The sequence below is a fragment of the Manacus candei genome, unplaced genomic scaffold (assembly GCF_025592945.1).
Source record: "Manacus candei isolate 608988 ecotype Guabito, Panama unplaced genomic scaffold, ASM2559294v1 h1tg000033l, whole genome shotgun sequence".
NCBI classification, from domain to species: Eukaryota; Metazoa; Chordata; class Aves; order Passeriformes; family Pipridae; genus Manacus; species Manacus candei.
The window spans coordinates 8059329-8080272 of record NW_026138081.1 but is presented as its reverse complement, the minus strand read 5'-3'; the positions used below and the strand labels follow the sequence as shown (position 1 = coordinate 8080272).

Here is a 20944-nt window from a genome sequence, read left to right as displayed (position 1 = left end):
TGAGAAGGAAGATATAATCTGAAAGGCTCAAAAGTTTCAATCTAACAACACAGAAGCACACCTCCATCAGCATCTGTGCTTCACCAAAAGTGAGACTTTTAATCAGTCTTTTGTTCCAGTGTATAACATAAATGGATTAGTCAAAGTGTTTTTCTACAGTAGCTGACTGACAGTATGCATTAAGGCATTAATGTACAAAAAAGCATATGGCTTGTTGAATGTGAATAGTTTTGGTTGTGGTTTTTTACCACCTCCTCTCCTTTTTTTTTTTTAGAGTTCTCTACTTTGTCAAAAAACTATATCTCCAAAAAGTAACATTAAGATCAACATGCTGCACAGTGTAAAAAAAAAAAAAATCCACTCTCCTACTAAGCAAACAATACCTTTAACGGCCTAAAAAGCATCAAATTCCTTCTCCAAAGTAGGGAGGTATCCCAGTACAAGTCTCTGTTTCCTCCTACTTGATTCTATATTCTCAGTGGCTACCTCTTTCTTGAAAAAGTGACAATTCAATCCATTTGCTAAAAACACATAGTTACTAGAGAAAGATTAGGAAGACTGAGAAAGGACACAATCAAAGAGCAGTAGAGATTGCTCATTCAATTAATTTAGTTTTCTTTTCTTACCTTTGCAAGTCTTGCCCTTTTAATGAGATCATTGAGTTTCCTCACAGCAGCCTTCTGTGGGAGACTCTGGATATCCTTGAAAAGATCCTGTGCCTCAGCTTCAAAGAGTCTTCGATTCTCTGTGTTTCGGAGAGGGTGGGCCCAGAAGGAGCCAATGTAGACCCGCAGGACCTCTGGCGTGTCTATCACCTTTCCCAAGGACCACATGAGTGCACCGTAGACCCTCATCAGCTGCTGGGTGTCCACTTGGTCAGCCTTATTAAGCACCACTCGAATCTTGTCATCCTGACCCCGGAATGATTTAATAGCCTCTGAAAACTCATCAGATATATCTAGCTTATGGGCATCAAAAAGCAGGATGATGCGGTCGACCCTCTCAGCAAACCATTGGAGGACTTGGCAGAAGTCATAGCCTGAAGGAAGAAAACACTATTACAGTCCTACCATTCAGAAAAGCAAGAGAAGGTAGGGCTGGGGATAGAGAACAAGGTGATCATAGCCTCTACCCAGGGTAAAAGAGGAGATGGACCACCAGAAGGACAGTATCTGCAGACAATGAGATCAGGACAACTGTATCCTGCATTTCCTTAGACCAGTTCTTACTACTATCAGCTTTTGTTTTTATCACTGCCCTTCTTTTGACCTTGCCACCCATCTCTTATGTCACTATCTTTTGTGCTGCTGGGAGCTATTGTCTCACACCCACGTTTGCCTTCCCCCAGGAGTTCTGGCTGCAGCAGAGCACCCAAGCTACACAGGACTGTGAGCCTCTTATCACAATCTCTCTTCATCACTACTAATGTTGGCCACTTTGGTAGCACTTCTTATCAGAACTAAGAAGGAAAAAATGGTGCAGATGCAGCACTCCAATGCAAGTCAGCAACCAGAAATATTAGGATTTTAAAAGCATGTCCAAACTCATCTCTCCTCGCACTCTCATCACTTGCTGCTATTTCTGCCACAGCAGACTCCAAAATACAATTTACATGCAATGTGATTGCACTGCTGATGGCCCTTGAGGACATGACAGATTATAGAACATGAGCAATGACCTTTCTGATCATCTAAAACAAGCTTTATCATGTTCTAAAGGAAAGCCTATTCACAGTACCTGTCTAAATGCTTTTATAAGTGCAGCTGGTACCTAGTTCACACAACAAACAGTATCCAGGAACTCCTTATTCAAAAGTGACACATCTAATCTGCAGTCACCACTGGTGATGTGGCATTGGGCTTAGCATGGATGTGACTCATCCTGTATGAGTAAGGAACAGCAAAGTATGAGCTGGGAGCTGACATCCCTCCCCTTCTCTTCCTCTCAGAAACAAACCAGATCCAAAAGAGGGAGCAGTCAAAATTCAACGACTGGTGTAAAGTAATCCAAACAGAATCAACAGTTTTGCTCCCAGCAGTATATATTTAAATGCCAATAGCAAAGAAAGGTCAGTTACCAGGGTGTCTTTGGTCATTTCTCAAATGTGCAAGATAAACCTTTAAACTTCCAATCCCACCAAAGAAAGCCTAATTAGACTACTCATATATGACTCTTCATAAATCTGGTCCAGATACAAGCAAAAGACCCTTCACCACTCTTCATTCTCCCTAGCATCTTTCAAACAGTGAAAATAAATGGTGTAGGAGGAAACATCGTAAAGTCGCTTAGCTTTTCTGAAGAGTCATTATTTATTATATCCTCAAGCTGTTGGTCTTCAATAGAGAAGTCAAAAGCAAATCAGCTGTTTGTTTGTTTTTGTTTTTTGTTTTTTTTGCTTTCCAGTAGAACCTGACTAGGACCAACATCAAGAAAAGCAGACATACATGAATGTAGTAGGAAAAAATGACCTCCCCATTTTTCATGGAGCATACTTGTGCATGCTCAGGAAATAACTCAGCCTTAAACCTTTCATTTAAAAATTACAAACAGCATATGAAATTAAATCCAGAAATTCTAGTTAATAGTAAGAAAATATCCCTAATTACCTGTATTTTCTGCCCTGCCTCCTCCCACCCCCCAAAAAAAAATTAAAAAAAAAATCATAAAACTCCACTAAAAAAACAGACACATCACACTGAAAGGAGGGGGCTACATTAAATAGCTGATAGTGCTGCTCTGGGGCTTTCCTAAGTTCTTTCCTGCGACCAGTTCCTGAAGGGCTGAATGCAAGCTGAAAGTTGAGGGGGCAAGGAGGAAAGCTGCACAAAACATCTTTGGAAGAGAACTCTTCTCCCTTTATACTATGCATCCATTCAAAACCAGTATGAGTAATTTACAAAAATTTAACAGGAAATAAAGGGAGAAGTGAGATCCTCTATGTCACTTGCATGTCACAGCATAACTGCAACAGTGCAGTAATGCTGAGCTACGCAATGGTCTGTTATGCTTCACTCACATGAAACGAAATACGGTTGAAATTAAACAAAATTGCAAATTGAAGCAAGTTAAATTCTATGAAGTTTTACACAAATGGGTATGTGAGAAGGTGACTTAAAAGCCCAGTTACTTAGGTTCTCACCACCCATTTGATGGTCTGTGAACTAAAAAAAACAACTGTACAGGCAACAAGTGTATAAATAAACTAATTTACTTTAAATGTGGATTAAATATTAATGAAGCATTTGCTTTGAGAAAGAAAAGTCTTTTGAGGCTAAGAAAGACCTCAAAAAATCTGAAAAATCTGCTAATTTTAATGAAAATTTGTCATTAGAAGTGAATTTATCTATGGATTCAGTAGTTTTACATTAGAGTATATCTGAACTACAGAGAAGTACTATATGGTGAAGTATTTTCATATATTTGTGTGGATTGTGGCTTTCAAAGTTGAGCAGTACTAGGTCAACATTGATCAGATTGGAAAACTCGAGCAAAAAAGTTTTGGTGCTGATACTTTCGGCCTCTTTTTGCTCTAACTGTTGATATTTCTTCAAAGGATTGTTCCCAATGACTGATGTCAACAATTCCATCCAGATTGAGAACCTTTACGTCACCAGGTTCAATATCTACTTGTAAATGCATATTAGAAAGTGGCAAGTCACCCCTGTACCCAGCTAAGGGATAGAGGAAAGCAGTGATCCACCAGCAGCACTGTGGAGCTCTTGAACTCATCCCAAGCTGCAGGAGGGAGCAAGCTGGTGTTTCAGACAGAGGCATAACTGTTGGGCATCAGTAATGGGCTGAGCAGAGACCACAGAAGAGAACAAAATGAAACTACATGGAAGAGACGAAAAACTCAGAGAGAAACTGCATGTGGTTATCAGCTCTGGAAACACCGATAAATGATCATGAGCTACATGTCATCAGTACAGGGCAAAGTGTGCCCTGTGCACAACAGCCACTAGCCATACTCAAAGATATAGCTTGCAGTTGTGCAGTATGAGCATGGGTCAATTTTCTGTGCCAGTTAGTGATACAGATTTAAAAAATGCTCTAATATCATCTTCCAAAGCTATTGCAATTCAGAAAACAATTTGGGAGGCTTGATGGACTCCACCCATCCTCTTTTAGCACAGGCAGGCAGGCGGAGTGTCCTGTTCTTCCACCCCTGGGGCTGGCACCATTGGCACAGCAGCAGAGAGGCATCTCTCAGGTAAGTGCTGCAATGAGGAGCCTCCAGGCTCAGAGAACATCACCCACCTACCAGATCAGTCAGGCGTGGGCAGAGTGCAAGAGCAATCCCACCTGCCACTGCTGTCTTAGCACCACACAACCAAGGCTACGACACACAACTTGGACAAGAACAAGTGCAGCCTTTCTCCCCTACCCAATCTGCTGTTCTTCTAATGCCACAGATGAGAATCTAATTTCCCAGTCTTTCAAAGAGAGCTCAGTCACACATGGAAAGATGTGCCCTTCTGCTATTTGGAGCGGAAATTTCCAGTTATATTAATGAAAGCTTGTCTTAATCCAGCACTCCTGGATAACACACTTACTGCTTTCCTGTTGGCGGACTAATAAGGAGAATGTAGTGTCTCACTGCAAGGGAAAGCCTGACACAATGTTGGAACTATATATATCACCTTACTTAATCCATAAGTACATTTTCACAAGCAGATTGAACTGTGAAAATTATCTGTATTTAAGTAACTCCAGTTTTAGAAATGCACACTAACCAATATCCATTTTCCTCTGAGCTCTTTCCTCATACTTCTTGAAAGACTTGCTTTCTTGCCACTCAATCATGAACCAAACCCCCCTCGCCTTGCTATAAGTGGTTCCTTCCTACATCCTGCCAGACACTCAATGTTCCTTCCAAATCTTGCAGACCATATGCATGTTTCTGTCTGACATAGACGCTGTGAACATCACCAGTGATGCTGCAGACACAGCACAGGGAAAGGCATTGTCTGATCACAGGACAATTCTGGCACATCTGCATATTCCCCTCCAGCCACTTGTACAGCCCCTGAAGCGACAGGCAGGAAGCTTCTGGCATATCCTCCTGCCGACAACAGAAGCAGGAAAGGTGTGTCATGAGACATCTTTGAATGTTGCACTCTGTATATTTTTGACCCTTCAAGCAATCAGCTCCTTCATCCACAGCCTGGATGCTTTCCAGAGTTAAAAATAGAGCCATGCTGGGAAATGGTGCATGTCCTGTATTTTTACCAAGTCCCTTTATCATTTTCCTGCATTTTAAAACAAAGTTAACATTTGATTCTCTCCTTGGTCTCAGAAGGCTTCACCGTGCTCCTAGTGATACCTGTCAAATTTAATCATTATGCAGGTATTACATTAATTCATAGGGAAACAATTAAACAGTTGTTCGTGAGAAGATGGGAAAAAACCCACCAACAACAAAGAGTTAAGGTTTTACACTGAGGCCCTGCAACCTTATTCTTCCATCAATGACTTTAAAACATCACCTATAAGAAAAGGTGCTGCTCACCAATATTAGACACAAGCTAAATTTCTAGAAAGAAGAACCTTCACCGACAGAGATGCATTTAGGGACAGTAGAAAAGATCTTGTAGCATCCTGCTTACATATGCACACAGTGATTTAAAAAGTAATCAAAGTTCAAAACATGCTAACGTAGACTTACAGCATAAATATGCTTAAGTCAGACTGACTCCTTCTTGAAACAGGTCACACAAGCCTTGCTGTGTGCAGTATCACAGGACAAATCAAGTTTGTACCCCAAAACCCATCTAATATGGAAACAGCATAAGCAGCCCAAGAATCATATTCAGGAAATGTATCTGACTATGCAATATTTCAGCCAAAGATGAGCCTGGTATTGCCCAATCATGATAGCATGGAACAGGTGCATGCAATAAGTCCATAGTCCCCTGTAGGTAACTTTATGTATGCTGATGCCTAAATAAATGAAACCTTTAACCCACTCTTAAAGTCTGGGGTACAGAGAGAACAATACTCTAAAGCCAACTCCCAAAACCTCCTATATGGTTCAACTGCACTGATTAAACCTAACAGCACCCAGGAGAATCACGTTTGTGATAAAAGAACTATGACAAGTGATACATTCAAGACAATCTTTAACGCGTTAAAAAATTCATGAAATGCAATCTAATCAAGTTAAAGCCTTCAAAACAGTTAAGAGTTTGAGGTCATCACTGAGCTATGTCAACTTAGGTAAAAGTCTACCATATCAAAGGGCAGGCCACCTAGGCCCTAACAATTGATAAGGTACATACCATCATGAAACAGAGCTTCTGAACAATAAGAGAAAAAGAGTCATATGCTTTGTCAAGTTACAAGAGCAATTCTAGATGGCAATGAAGAGCCACAGTCCTTTAGGCAACACAGGACTCAGTTAAACATAACCTGGTGTGACACAACTGTCTTCTACATGGAAGTCTGAGACTTCCACAGGAATCCCTAATGGTGTTGAATTACACAACTGCTCACCTTTTCAGTGTCATATGAATACGATACTCTAGTTTTTTGCTTATTTCATATTCACTTCCATAATGTTATGAAAGTGGCAACAGAGACTTGAATGTTGCCAAGCATCGTTTTCTCAATTTAACCAGCAGAGAGGGAGTAAGATGCACCTAGTTTTTATTTGAGGAGGTAACAGGGAGCTGGAATCCACAATGGAGAAGTTGGAGGTTTAAGACCATCTTTGATTTTATCAGACTCTGTAAACTGAGACCTACACATTTATGATTTTTTCAGGATTAAAGATCATTAGTTATACACCCTATTTCTGTCTAGAAATAAGAGTCCAACACGCAGTATTTGTTTTATTTCTGGTTTCACAACATTCAAGCCTTTGCTTGCACAGACACAGAGCACTCACACTGTTCACCTCTACTAGTCCACTAACAGATTGAAAAGGAAAGCACAGCGTTCTCCTCATGATAAATGCTTTACCTGACTGTATGAGTAATAGAGGACAAAATTTCACTGAACAAAGAATCCAGAAACATCTAGCAAGTATAATTTAGATTACAGTCCTAACAAGTTAGTCCCTCATTCTGTCAGTGTAATGTAAAGACAAGACTATTGTTGCACAGCTGCCATATATTGTGCTGACACCAGAATTTCCTCAAAAAATCCCAAGTGTGATATGCTAAAGAACTGTTTATTTCCTCTCACACAGACATGAAACACAAGTTTCCATTTCTTAAACAAAAGTCTGAGAACAGAGGGCATAAGCCACACCCTGGATCACTACCATTTACAACTCCGCAGAAAACTGACATGCACTTAAATGCAGCTGAAGAAAGCAAGGAAGAAAGTTGTTTACATTATGCTGCCTTTGTTTAAATAGTTTCTCAAAGACAGGCTAATTTCTTAAACAGCTTGTTAAACAGCATACAGTTCTTTGCAGAATTTTCATATTATTAAAAATATTCGCATTCCCTCTTCCCCCAGGAAGTCTTTTGACTGGAAATTATACTATGGCATGACTGAGCAACCTTAAGAAGCAACACTAGCAGCTTTGCCCGCTACAAAACCACCTTATTTATGGTCATTTTTTAGACATGACCAACCTATAGCTATTATGAAACATATCTTCATTCCTGAACTTCAGTAGCGTATATAAGAGTCTATTTATCCTAATGTTGTCAAAAGCAATTAAAATCATGAAAATAAGGATTTTTCTCAGGAGTGTCAAAGCACTAATTAGACAACAGACTGTGTAATTGTAGCCACTGCAGCAACAGCAGCAGATGACAGAAATCCCAACCCCCACCAGTCTTCAAGAGACAAAATTCCAAATCCTACATCCAGCCTTAAAACACGGCTTTAACAGGGCTTGCAGTATGAAACTTTGGGACACACCACCAGTCAGTACTACTAAAACCACTCCCAACAGATTACAATGCTAACTTGTTCAATAGAGCAAAAAAAAGTTAGTGAGATTGGTTATTGTCAAGCCCTGCAACTCACCTCTACTGATGCGCTGCTTCTCTCCAGAGAGAATGCCAGGGCTGTCGATGATACTGATGCTCTTCAGTACCTGGTTAGGTAACTGAGAACACATGAACCTGCAGGAAAGAAGGAAGAAAAAAAAACATTAACAATAGCTCTAGCTCTTATACAGATTGTTGCTTGAGAGCTCCCCATTATGTATCTGATTTTAGAAAGACTCAAGTGAGATTTTAAAAAGTTTCTGAAGCCCTGATGAACCCTTATATTACTTGGCAACTATACATGTTTAAGAAAAAATATAAAGAGAGCTTCTTAAAAAAGAAAACACAGGAAAACCTTGGAAAACTGTATGTGTAAGTGCTGATAAAACTCCATATTTTGCAAGAGCTGATAACATGGGCCTTAAATGCAACATTAAAAAGACTCCATCAAACCACCATTTTTGCTAGGACCAAAATTAGGGTTCATATACTCCAACTTATGCCCAAACTCAAAGACACTAAAAAGAAAAGGATAGCAGGAAGAAAGCCGTACTGATGATATGTTTATGTTCCAGTCCCTGGCATATCTCCCTCTCACCTGATTCAGCAGCATTTGAGCAGTCCCCACTCCATAACCTGCTGCACTCCTCAGGTGGGGCTTGTGGAAAAAACCTGTATTTCTCCCACAAACCAAGCCAAAACTTTCACACTGCTTGAACCAAGAGTTCAAATTACACACAGCATGCTCTAAACAATAACCTCCTGCCTCTGCAACAGGAGACAAATTCAATGGTGGTATTATCGAAAAATAAATAATTCACAAGGACTCAGAGCCCTGCAGAACACTTGGTGTGTTACATCTAAGCTACTCTCATGCTTCTAGGATAGTTCATGACTGAAGAACTTCACCACCCTTCATCATAAACTGCCTTTAAGAGATTTGCATTAGAGTTTAATCTTCTTATCAGGGGCAGCTGAAGACTACTAACAAGCACACAGTGTTAACCTACTCTCCTCCTTTGAGGCTGCCCAGCACGGGGTTAAGCTGCAGGCTCAGGCTGTAAGGATGCCTGCCCTGTGTCAACCCATGGCTTCAGAAGGTGTGCTGCCTCAGAAACAGCTTATCACAGATAGCAAGTCATAATTGTGCCAAGGTCAGACAAGAAGTCTGAGACCAAAGATAATCTGAGTTAGGAAGAGTTCAGGCAGGCAAATATCAGATATAGAATGTAAGCTATATCAAAATCCGGGTGCTACTTTATACGATACAAACGATTCAAAGGAAATTGGGAAAAAAAGTCCTTACACCTCACTTCATTTTGTTTTTTAGTGGACCTTGTAGTAACGAGCCTGTAACAAAAGCACACAGCGTCCCTTTCTGGGTACAACAGACACTGCAGCATCAGCTATGCCTCTCCCTGAAATCCAAGAGGGGATAAGGAAACAGCAGCCATCTGGGCCTGATAAAACCTTACAGTATGTAAACAGCAGCACCCTTCTTGGGTTTTGTTTGTTGGTTGGGGGGGGGTGTTTGTGTTTTTAGTGGGACACCAGTGTAGAAAATACCACACATCTGAAGAAAATTTTTTCACTAGGGTAATTTTCTACTAGCTTAAGAGATGCTTTTGAAAGAGCAACAAAGGAAATACATTTCATCATGTAAGCTATTACAAAAAGCATATATCACTAGTATGTACAGCATAAAGTAGCTTTCATAAATTTTGAACTTTTCAGAGTGAATTTTCATGTATGTTTTTTCTTATCACTTTCATTCAATCTTAGACAGCCCAGCATTTGTTCAGTATCACTGAGATGCTTCTAGACACATCATATGAGAAGACAGGCCCTGCCTGTTATGTTAGCTGAACAATACAGCAGTATCTTCATCGGAAAACAGAGAACTACAGGCCTCAGAAATGTAGGCGCTGCTGTCTTTGCAGCGGTAATTAGTGGTAATAGGACGAGAAAAGTACATGGGAAACACATACGAAATAGAAGAATAAACTCAAAATTAAGTGGCTGTAACTTTTCAAATATACCCGGATAAGCTCAAGATGACAGATGGGTTAAAAATCTTACCTCAAACTAACATTTCAGACAACTTAAAACTGTAATGCTAGTTGTATTTGAATATCTCTTTTCAACATTTTCTTAAAAGCCCACTTCATGCAGGTCACACAAGTGCTGCACCATAAAAAGCAAAACTACACACTATCCACCTGAATGATAAACAGACTTTCACCAAAGAAAAGTGTTACAAAAACAGTTGTGTGAATGAGATGACTGTAATGGCTTATAACACATCATAAGAGAGCTGTGCCACGCATTTCTTCTCAGCAGCACTGATTTATTTACATAGGGTGTAATGCAATATTCTTTCCTCACCTGCATCCAAGGGCACACTAGGTCCTGTCCCCCCTCCCTTCCCAACTTTTCTTAAAAGAATGCAGGAGAAATAAGAGACTAGCTTCTACACTCAGGAGTCTCAAAGGAACATCTCTCCCAAGCAGTGAGATACAGGGGGAAATAAGAAGCTGTCATGGAAAAAACTAGCAAGGTAACATCAATAAATTAATGTGGCTAATTACTAAGTACAAGCCTTGATTGTACTATTGTGTTCTTGTTTTGTTTTAGTTTCTCCATTACCTCAGTCCCTGTTTCCTGTCATTTGGATTATAACATTTGGATGAAAAGGGCACTTAACTTCATAGTCTAAGTGTCCATAGCCTTAAATTCTTCCATAAGGCAAAACACTAGGATTGGGAAATCATTTAAACATAAAGTGGGAGCAGGGAGGAGGAAGTAGAGGAAAGTCTATTAAGGCAGGAGTGAAAAATGCGATACTGAGTTTAAAGTACTGTCAGCATGGCAAATGAGAGAAGGCAAAGTAAAATATGTAGCATGACTGCAGGTAAGATCCACGGGAAGTTACTCAAAGATACTGAAGCCTAAGACATTTTCAACTAGAGGAAGTCATGAAGTGAAAGGAGTTTGCAAATTTTGAAAATCAGCAATGTGATCAGAGAGGCAGACTGAGGTGATGCTAGCATCTAGATCTTCACTGCAAAACTAAGGAGCAAATGTGACTGTTGGGGAAGATAAGGCTGCTCACAGCACTTCAATATAACAATATCGCAGTCACAAATAACTTAGTCAGTTACTTTGAATGTACATCTTTTTAGGTAGCAAATAATCTTGCTTGCATAATATTCAGGACCTGATACAACTAGTTAGAGAGATGATTTAGGCAAAAAGTTATGTCTATACCATTCATTCAAACAAACACATACCATTATCATATGTTCTGTGCAAATATTTGAATACTGTGCAAAATACAATTTAGAGTAATTAACTTTTGATAGAAAGAGCACAATGGTGGCAAAAGGGAGAAACACAACAGTGATCTGGAGGACAGAACTTAGACAATAATCTAAAAATTATTATTTAAAATGGGACTTGGCTGCAGCTTCCCACAGCACATATTCTTATCTCAGCAAAGTGATAGCCAAGCCAACTATAAGCAGCTATAAACTTTCTTTGTTGAATAAGCACAGCAAAAGATAAAACTGTACATGATGAACTTTTAACACATATGCCAGTGTTTATCAGCCAAACAGGAAAGTTTATTGTTAAAAAGAACCAATTTAGATTAATTAGCTTGCGAAGTGAAGCCTCCATGTCAAGCTACCATCAAATACAGGAAGAAAACAAGGTGATTGCTCAGACAATGTGAACAAAGTTATTAATAACTTTAACTGGAAATATTTAGCACGCTACTTAAGTTTACTATGGCAATACTCACAGCCCCTGAACAACTCTTCCCTTTTTAGAAATACACAGTAGCCATGCAGAAGCTAACGCTATCTCTGTGCTCTATGGAACTATGGTCTGTGAAAACCAGCCAGTCAAAAATAAACAATTAAGAGCTTGAGTACATATTTTCTCCAGAAGGCACATTCAAATCTTCTCCATTCTTGCAGGCAGTTTTACATATCCCGGAAATTCACAATTTTAAAGAGCTATACCAAGACATCCAGTGAGATCAATGGAAAGGAACAGGACAGCATCAAAAGGAAAATTTTTTTCCCCTTTTTTTGGATGGGAGTTTTTATTAATAGTACTAACTTACCAGTTTTATTGAGCAGAAGAATTTATGTCTTGAGTTCCAGTTGGTGTAATGCCTTACAAACAAGTCACCAGTGGAGCATTTCAGCCTTTTTCTGTGAACTGGTTTTAACAAGGATTTCCTGTTCAGAAAACTGAATCTCTCTATCCTAAAAGCACCCACCCTACCTAGTACTGCCTTTTTTTTTTTTATTCACTTTAACTGCCACTGCTCTTGCTTGTATTTAAATATTTATTCTATGCTGTTCAAACAGAACATACAGAAATTTAAACATAAACATCAGAAGACAGCAAGCAAGCAGATCCCACCTGTTCAGGAAAGCATTTCCAAAGCGGCTGAGTTTGCGGAATGGCTTCTTAGGATCAACAACTAGGGCATTTCCAGGAACGTTTCCTTCTGTATCTCCATACATCACAGCAATAAAAGAATCTGTGGTAGGTTCTGGACCAATCCGCATGCCTGGAAAGTCTTGTTCAAGCAGATATCTAGAGATGCAGAATACATAAACATTTATACAGAATTATATTTATACAGAGATATTAATACAGACTGAATGACTGGGAACTATGATAAGAGCAAATACATTTTTTTTTTGCTTGAAAATTTGCTTGATAATTCCCTAGGATATACATACTCTGTAAGAATAGATCATATTTTCCTGCACTTCATTATTTCTGTAACCTGGTGAGGAGGGGAGGAAGAGAACTGAATTAGTTTTTCACTACAACTTACTAAAGGGATAAAGTAAATCCCTTTACAAAAACAGTGTGGAAAGTATTCCCTCAAATGCAGCACCTGAACCATTCCGGTGGATGCTTCTACCAATGATCTCAGTGCTGTAGGTTACACTACAAGACATGGCTGCTTTTCTGAGTTTTTTCAAGCCTATACAAGTGCTGCTGTACTAAACAGGAGTGGTTTGAAACTGCATGTGAGCAGATTCAGTTGGCTGACAGATCTAACCCTTTAATGAACTCGGTATGATTTTACTAATTTTAACTCAGTCAGAACTGCAGAACTTGAGGTCTAACAGTAAAGTACTTCCAAAAGGCATCAAGTCAGGCAGTGTATACCACTGGAAACCATCCTTGCACCTCCCTTTGAGTAGGCCACCGACAGATGCAGACAGCACATACTCAGTGGACCAAGTCTTGACTTTCCGGACAACCAAGTCTGAAATGAAGTGCATATTTAAATATTAAAATTTAATGGAACCAGAGCATGTATTTACAGAAAAGGTCTGTCTGCATCCCTTCCTGGATGGCAAGTGACAAGTAAGAGAAGCCCCAAGCCAATCAAGCAAACCTCCCTCTAGCCCGCATTCTTTGATAACTGCCGCTATTCAAAAACAGACTCCGACAATCCCTGTTTAACTTTAAGCATGTGTGCTACTGTTCTCACACACATCAGCACCACTTTGGTGCTCAAGACTGAGACCAAAATGTTTTCAAGTCTGCTGTAATGTGACATTACAGGAGCATTAAAATTATCTCATCAAGTCATTTTAATCAACTACAATTTAACTATTTACATGATCAAAACGGGATCTAAATGAGAATTCTTCAGGCACAGGTGATGGTCCTACATACAACAACAGCACTAGTTAGGTTTCAGTGCATCTATATTAACATTTCTCTTACAATAAGGGTTTGTTCTGGCCTTTAATCCAAGAGCACTATGCCTGTTCTGCTACAATTTCGTAAGTCAATGTTGATTTGAAAGGACTTGTTGGCTGATTTTGCTGCAAAAAACATTTTACAAAGTATTGGTACTTGCTGAACGATTTCTGCCTTTAAAAAAAATACCCAAGCATTCACTAACTTCATAGATCAGTGCACAGAAGCTGAACTTAAGGAACTAAATATATGTGACATATTTCAAAGATTGTTTTCCACTAGCCTTAGCAAACTGGCTCCAATTAGTTCAACCTATGATCTGGGAGCTTAGAACACTTATTTACATGAGATTTCCTGCAGCTTTCTGCTTCCAAACAAACAAATAAAAAAAAAGCCAGTGCTAAAACTTGTGGGAAAGGGGGACCATAAGAACAATCATGCCAGAACACGCCCAAGTCAATTTGTTTTACTTCTAGAATAAACTTTACCCAATGCATATCAACAGGGAAATAAAACTGGTTCCTCTCCAAAAGCAAAAAACCCCAACTCTCAAAGCTCTCTGCATATGCAGGATTGTACAATGCAGCAGATCCCTCACCTTACAAAGTAGATCATGTAACAAAATGAAGACAAAACTCCTTTAATAGCTCAGCAGTTGAACCCTTGATGCATGGAAACTGAGGACAAGTGTTCTAGCAAACAGGGGAACACCTGAAACACAGAAGTGTGTTCCTGCCTCTTCACAGAGCATCATTGCAGACTAGAGCTCTCCAAAACAGGATGCCAAGGCTAACTCATAGGAGCCAGTATAATTTTCCAGACAGGAGTTATCCACAACTTTGATTTTGAAAGATAAATTATACTTTCATCTTCTAAAATAAGATTTTTAACTTGCCATGATAAAATGTTCTATTTCAAAGTCTCTTAATTCTCCTCTTCCTCATTGTCCTTCTTTTAAAAGAGAAAGGATCTCTATGAGACTGGTAAATAAATTCTTCTCTTGATGCAAATTGTCATTCCCAGACTTCTGCTAACAGAGGCAGCAACTCATAAGGTGACAAACAAAACACACAACAAGAAGCTCCCACAGCAGCGGTAAAGAACATTGTACTGAATCAAACACACATGACTTAAGTCCCAGATTCCAGGTCAAAGAAAACTATATGGTGGGTTCTGAGTGCAGGAGAAGACACATCCAGGGTAACAGGATAATTGCTATGCATCATAAGCTTATGAACCTGTAGGTGATGCCATCACTGTCAGTGATGGCAGTCTTCAATATGCCTAAAAGAATAATTTCATGGCCTGCTCATGAAGTTGCTGCACGTGTAACACTTGCAAAATTTAAACATTTAGAAGTGCGGAGCACCTTTCAGGATTTCCAACATCTTTATTTGCAGCTTGGAACTCAATAGTGCAAATTCAGATTAGCTGCTTACTGAAATGACTAAACAAGAATAAAGTGCTACTGAACTGCAGTGGTGCTTCCAAGTTAATGACACAAATGCAGCTTTAAAAACCTGGCTTCTTAGATAACAATTTAGGAAGGCAAGATCTCCCAAATACCAAGCCCCACCCAGCAGTCACAGTGCTGAGCCTGGTACAGCTATTCAACAGAGACAGGAATCACTCTGCAAGGTAGGTATCTTCCATTAAGACTGGCTCACAATTGCACATCAATAATCAGTACAGACAAAAATAAACCCATTCTTGAGCACTGGCTGTACAAAGTGTGATGGTTTTAGCTGGGACAGTACTAGTATGTGGCTGTGCTTTGAATTTGTGCTGAAAACTCTTGATAATACACGGATGTCTTCATTACTGCTGAGCAGTGCTTACACAGAATCAAGGCCTTTTCTGCTTCTCACCCCACCTCACCAGCAAGTGACTGGGGATGCACAGAGAGTTGGGAGGGGATGCAGCTGGGACAGCTGACCCCAACTGACCCAAAGGATATTCAATACCATACAGCATCGTGCTTAGCATCTAAAGCTTAGGGAAGAAGGAAGAAGACGACACTTGGAGTGACAGCATTTTCCGTTCCCAAGTCACTGTTACGTGTGATGTAGCCCTGCTTTCCTTGGAATAGCTGAACATCTGCCTGCCTGTGTTAAGTCATGAATGAATTCCTTGTTTTGCTTTGTGTGTGCTGCTTTTATTGTACCTACTGAACTGTCTTTATCTCAACCCACAAGTTTTCTCAATTTTACTCTTCCAATTCTCTCCCCCATCCCACTGCAGGGAATGGGTGTGAGTGGCTGTATGGTGGTTGGTTGCAAGCTGGGGCTAAGCCACACCAAGCTATATTATACTTCTCAGCATGAAAAGTACCCACACAAAAGGTATGAGCAGCCTTCTGTAAACGGAAAAGCTGCCAATGGTTTTGCACCATATGCTACATTAACACAGGAAAATACCTGGATTTTCAGATCTGCAGTTGCATGCTCTTCTCAGGAATTTTCAGCAGAGAGGGAGTTCAAAAAGGTTTACAGGAAGAATGCTTAAAAATAGCCAGTGTCCCAAAGACAGTCTAGTTCAAATAACAGACATCCTGTTGACTCTTCTCCCTTTGTTTTCACCTGGGCTATAACCTTTCTGCTTTGCCAATAAACATTCATCTATGTTTCTTTGCAAGATGTAGTTTGCCAATCTAGGGGAAACTAGTTTACAATGTTCCAGAGATAGAAAAGATTACTCACAATTCTGGATACTTCATCTGAAGTCTAAATGCTTTAGCTAAGCCATACTAATGCTCAAATGCAGGTGAGCTAGACAGAGCAGCACTAGCAGGGGTACTCTGTGATGCACTGGGAGACAAACTCAAGGCAGAATTCTTTATAAGTCTGCTCACCTCCATACTACATACTGCACCAGATATTCCACTTGTTTTTAAACACAGCAAAACTAGCAGATGTTTGCTTTACTTTAAGAATTCTGCTCCAAACAACTCAAGGTTTTCATGTAGAGCTAGTATCAAAAAAATTACTGTTTTCACTCAAAGAAATTAAGAACCTGCCCCCCCCAACTCCTGAAGAAATAGATGCAGCTGTACAAGTGATTGCACACTACTTGCAGACTCCAGATACTATGCACACATAAGGGTGCTTTCACAAAAGCCAGCTCTGGCTGAGTTTAAATAGCAGGAAGTTTACAATTTTTAACCTCTGAGTAATACCTGTAAGCAAAGTAAAAGCACTGCCTGGCAATCTGAGGAATTTACTTCTGGTTTGTCTTATGTTGATAAGTTCTTTAAAAACAGCAGTCTCTTACACTTTTAAAATAGAAAAATTAATGACAAGGTAAACATTACTAGACTAAAAGTTTAATTAACTGTTAGAAGAAAAAGGTCAAAAACTACAAACTTGCATTGACTACGTTCTATTTCTTTTTCATACACTACAATTCTCCCCTCTTGTCCTTCCTTTCCCCATTTTTTTTCCTAAAGCAGCCAGAAGAATTTGAGACCATTCTAGAAGCTGCATGGCCAATAGCTCACACACAAGATAAGGAAATGGCTCTCACCATCCTCCCACTTCAATAAACACAATCGGGCAAGTATTAACGTTTGGGCGTGGATGTATTTGTTTGAATTATCATCATTGTCAAATACTTGAATAAAACACTATCACTGCACTACACCTTAGACAGCAAAACTGGCTGAATTCACTGCATTGTTCCAAGTGCCAAAGCGGATAAACAGCATCAAGTGAAAAAACATAAGAGCTGCTAGAAACCTGGAAGTATTTGTTTGCATATTTAATCCCCAAGGATATTCAGTCATTGCTAGATCAGTGTTTTCCATAAAGCCTTAGTGGAAGGAACTGGGTGGATATGGATGTGTCAGAGGTATGAAAATGTGAAGTTCTCACAATAATGGCTAAATCACAGTAAATCCCAAATGAATATTTGACAGCTGAAGTGAATTGTTACATTCACAAGTAAATCAAACAGTAAACACTTAGGTAGATGTAGTATGCCCTCCTGACTACGAAATGGAGAAATCAGAACAAAAAGCAGTTTTACTTAAGATTTAAAATAATGTTTATTAAAAGGTTTGCAGGAAAAAAACCCCACTACCGTCTTCTACTTCAATCTAAGAAAAACTATCTATAGTAAACCTAGAATTATATAACAATCTTGAGAGTGTATGACTTTTTTCCATGGGAAATTCAGCCTACCAGAGGAGAAATTTATTTCAGGCTGACCTGGACATTATAATATTTTCCCATGTCTTCATCTAAGTTTGGCACTCAACATACAAGAACTTCTCTTTTTTGCCCTTCTTTTTCTTCTCTAAACTGAATTTTGAGTAACAGTCCCTATGACACTATTGTCCAAGTTGCTGCCCATCTTGAATGGAGCAGCTTTCTCATGCTGATTAAGCCAATGATTATCTATTCCATACATAACACTGAGGTAATGAATATTGATAATGGTGCGGTCAGACTGTGGTCCTTTAGAAGCAGTAACAGCTGTTCTATTACTGACAGGGGCTCCACAGTCAATGCCTGTCTTCTCCAATACCCAGTAAGGGATTAAACCACTCTGCAACCTACAAAAAACAGGGACAGGAGAAAGGGTAAGAGAGTGGATGAAGAGAAAGGCACATGGGAGTAGAAGTCACCTCCTCCACTTCGTCAGATATTTTATTAAAACACATGAGAAAACATATTTGAAAACTTTATATCTCTCAAATTTTTCTGGGTATCTTTGCCCAGCAGTGACCAATGCTATAAAAAAGCTGGAAATAGTTGTAATAAACTACACATCTTTTCTCATTCAGACTGTACCTTAGTATCAGTCAATGCTGTTGCTCAGTATTTTATGATGACAGTGATAACAAGTTCTTCACAAAGCAACGGTACCAAAAATACATCTATGGCACCGCAAGGAATATCAGTGTTTCTAAGCACAATATTGACTTGCACTCCAGTCAAATATGGACAACTATAAAGGACAGAAAAGTAGAATGTCCATAAAACTGTGTTCTCATCCAAGGCAAACTTACAGGAAGGGAAAATTTTTTTCCTATGAATTGCAAATGACAGACCAACTCTGCTGACAGGCAGGACAGGTTCTGGTATGTACATATTTGGGACTGTTCTGTCTCCCGCCCCATGCTCTCCCTATTCCCTGTCCATAAGCCAGCTAACAATGCTTATATGGAAAAGTATAGACTTACAAAGCAATTGTAATTTTAATGAAGAACATGAATCAGTATGGCTACAGAAATGTTAGAAAAATCCAATCATCCTTCCCACAAACACACACCTTCTTGTGACTATATGGGGGGATCCTGAAACGAAGTTTCTTTTCTTTTAATTACAGATATATTTCTATTTTAAAAATATTCCTCTGAGCAACACCACTTTAAGTGTTTGCAGGAATTCAGTAATATAATCAGTAAAGAACCAAGTTCAAGCCTGCAATTAGCTGGTTGTAAAACCAGAAAAGACACATGATTAGTTCTGTAAACATCTGAAAAGCTCTCAGGTGATTAAAGGTAAACATTGCTCTTCAATGTAGAGGGGAGGTAGGCCTTTTGCACTGCAGAAAGAAAACATTGTTATGGCAAGGCTGCCTGTAATCTTTGGAACCGAAAGATAAACATTTGTAAAATTTACAGAAGGACTATAATGAACCTCAGATATACATAAGTCAAAATTTGATCCAATTGACTGGTCAGTGTCTTTTGTAGAGCTGGGCATAACCTTAGATTAATTTGTAAGGGGCACATGAGAGGTAAACACACTCAAATACATGCAAAGTATTCACAGGTTGTGCTTACCCAAGACACGCTTCGGCTTCATAAAAATGAGCTTCTAAGAAACTTAAAGAATACAGGAAAGACAGAAAATACTACAACAGGAACAACACTGTTAAGCTGTCTTAGTAGTGATACTGCTTTTTCAATGTCATTGATCAAAATAAAGAGACGGGCGCGGGGAGGAGGGGGTGGTGAGTCGTTCCAGGTACCCTATGCTTTTTGCCCAAAACTCTTGTCACGCTACTCTTTTATCATCACATGCAATCTGTGCGTGATACTTTTGGGAAAGAAGGGGAAGGAGAGAGAGTTAAACGGTCCGTGACGGCCAGTGCAATCATACCGCTTTAATACCAAGTGACTGGTTTTCTTTTGAAATAATTTAGAGATTAAAAGAACAAAGAGGAAGTAGACACTTTCTCGGCAGAACACGAAACAGAGCTAATATTCTTGAACAGGAAGCTAGCGGCGAGCTATACAGCATGTAACAGCCTCGGGAGCGGCGTCATCCTCGACACAGCACGGAGGCTCTCGGCTAAGCCCCGCTCCTCGGGAGGGGCGCCGCCCGCCCGCCCCGCAGCTCGGCTCGGCTCGGCACGGCTCGGCACGGCGGGTGGGCGGCCAGGCGTGCGGCCGCTGCCCCGCACGGGCGGGCTCGCCGCGGGGAGCGCCGCCGGAGCGTGGGAGGGATTAACCGCAGGGCAGCAACGCCCCGGGCAGGAGGGGACCGACGAGGACCGAGCGCCCGGCGGGGGCGAGGCGCGCAGGGCGCCGGCCGCGGGTTGCCTACCGGATGAAGGTGGTCTTGCCGGTGCTGTACTGCCCCACCAGAAGCACCATGGGCTTGTTCTCGAAGTCGGCGTCCTCCAGGGCGGGCGAGTGGAACTCATGGAAGCGGTAGTGCTCCTCCAGCGGCAGCAGCTTGCGGAGGTAGAGGTCCCGTAGCCCGCCGGTCACCGTCTGCACCAAGTCGGTGCCGCCGGCGCGCTCCCGCCCGCCGCCCTGCTTGCTCAGCCAGCTGAACATCCCGCCGCCCCCGCTCCCGTCCCGCACTGCCGGTCCCGCACTGCCGGTCCCGCACTGCCGGTCCCGCACTGCCGATCCCGCACTGCCGATCCCGCACTGCCGCCGCGCCTCCCGCGCACGCAGCCGCCAGCGGGGCGGGCAGGGCCGGGCCGGCCCCGGCGCAGGGGCGGTGCCAGCGGCGCTACCCGCGCTCGGCTCAGCGACGGGGACGGGCGGGGCCATTCTCCCTGCAGTACACACCCTGGGTGCCGGGTGCGGTTTGGAGTTTTCTGAGGGTTATTACTTTTTTCACAATCAGAGGATTATATTTTTGTGCCACAAATCTGCCTCCGGAGGTTAATTGTACGCGCTTCTCCTCTACGCTAAAATCTCAGCAATGCAATCCGGAGAGCTTTTGACAGCTCCGATCTGAACGTAGAATCGCCCAAATACTTTTCGTGTTTTTCTGATAATGGTTGCTGTCTCT

General features: G+C 40.8%; 1 protein-coding gene across 1 annotated transcript in view; it reads right to left on the bottom strand.

The window, feature by feature from the left end:
- EHD4 (EH domain containing 4) overlaps nucleotides 1–20617 on the bottom strand; it is a 30958-nt gene extending 10341 nt beyond the window's left edge. Inside the window, exons 1-4 of the mRNA XM_051791856.1 lie at nucleotides 20243–20617; nucleotides 12381–12557; nucleotides 7984–8081; nucleotides 627–1039 (exon numbers count right to left, since the gene is read on the bottom strand). Coding sequence (XP_051647816.1) covers nucleotides 627–1039; nucleotides 7984–8081; nucleotides 12381–12557; nucleotides 20243–20478 — 924 coding nt within the window. The 5' untranslated portion in view covers nucleotides 20479–20617. The remainder of the gene's footprint in view (nucleotides 1–626; nucleotides 1040–7983; nucleotides 8082–12380; nucleotides 12558–20242) is intronic.
- Between the last annotated feature and the right edge of the window lie 327 nt (nucleotides 20618–20944).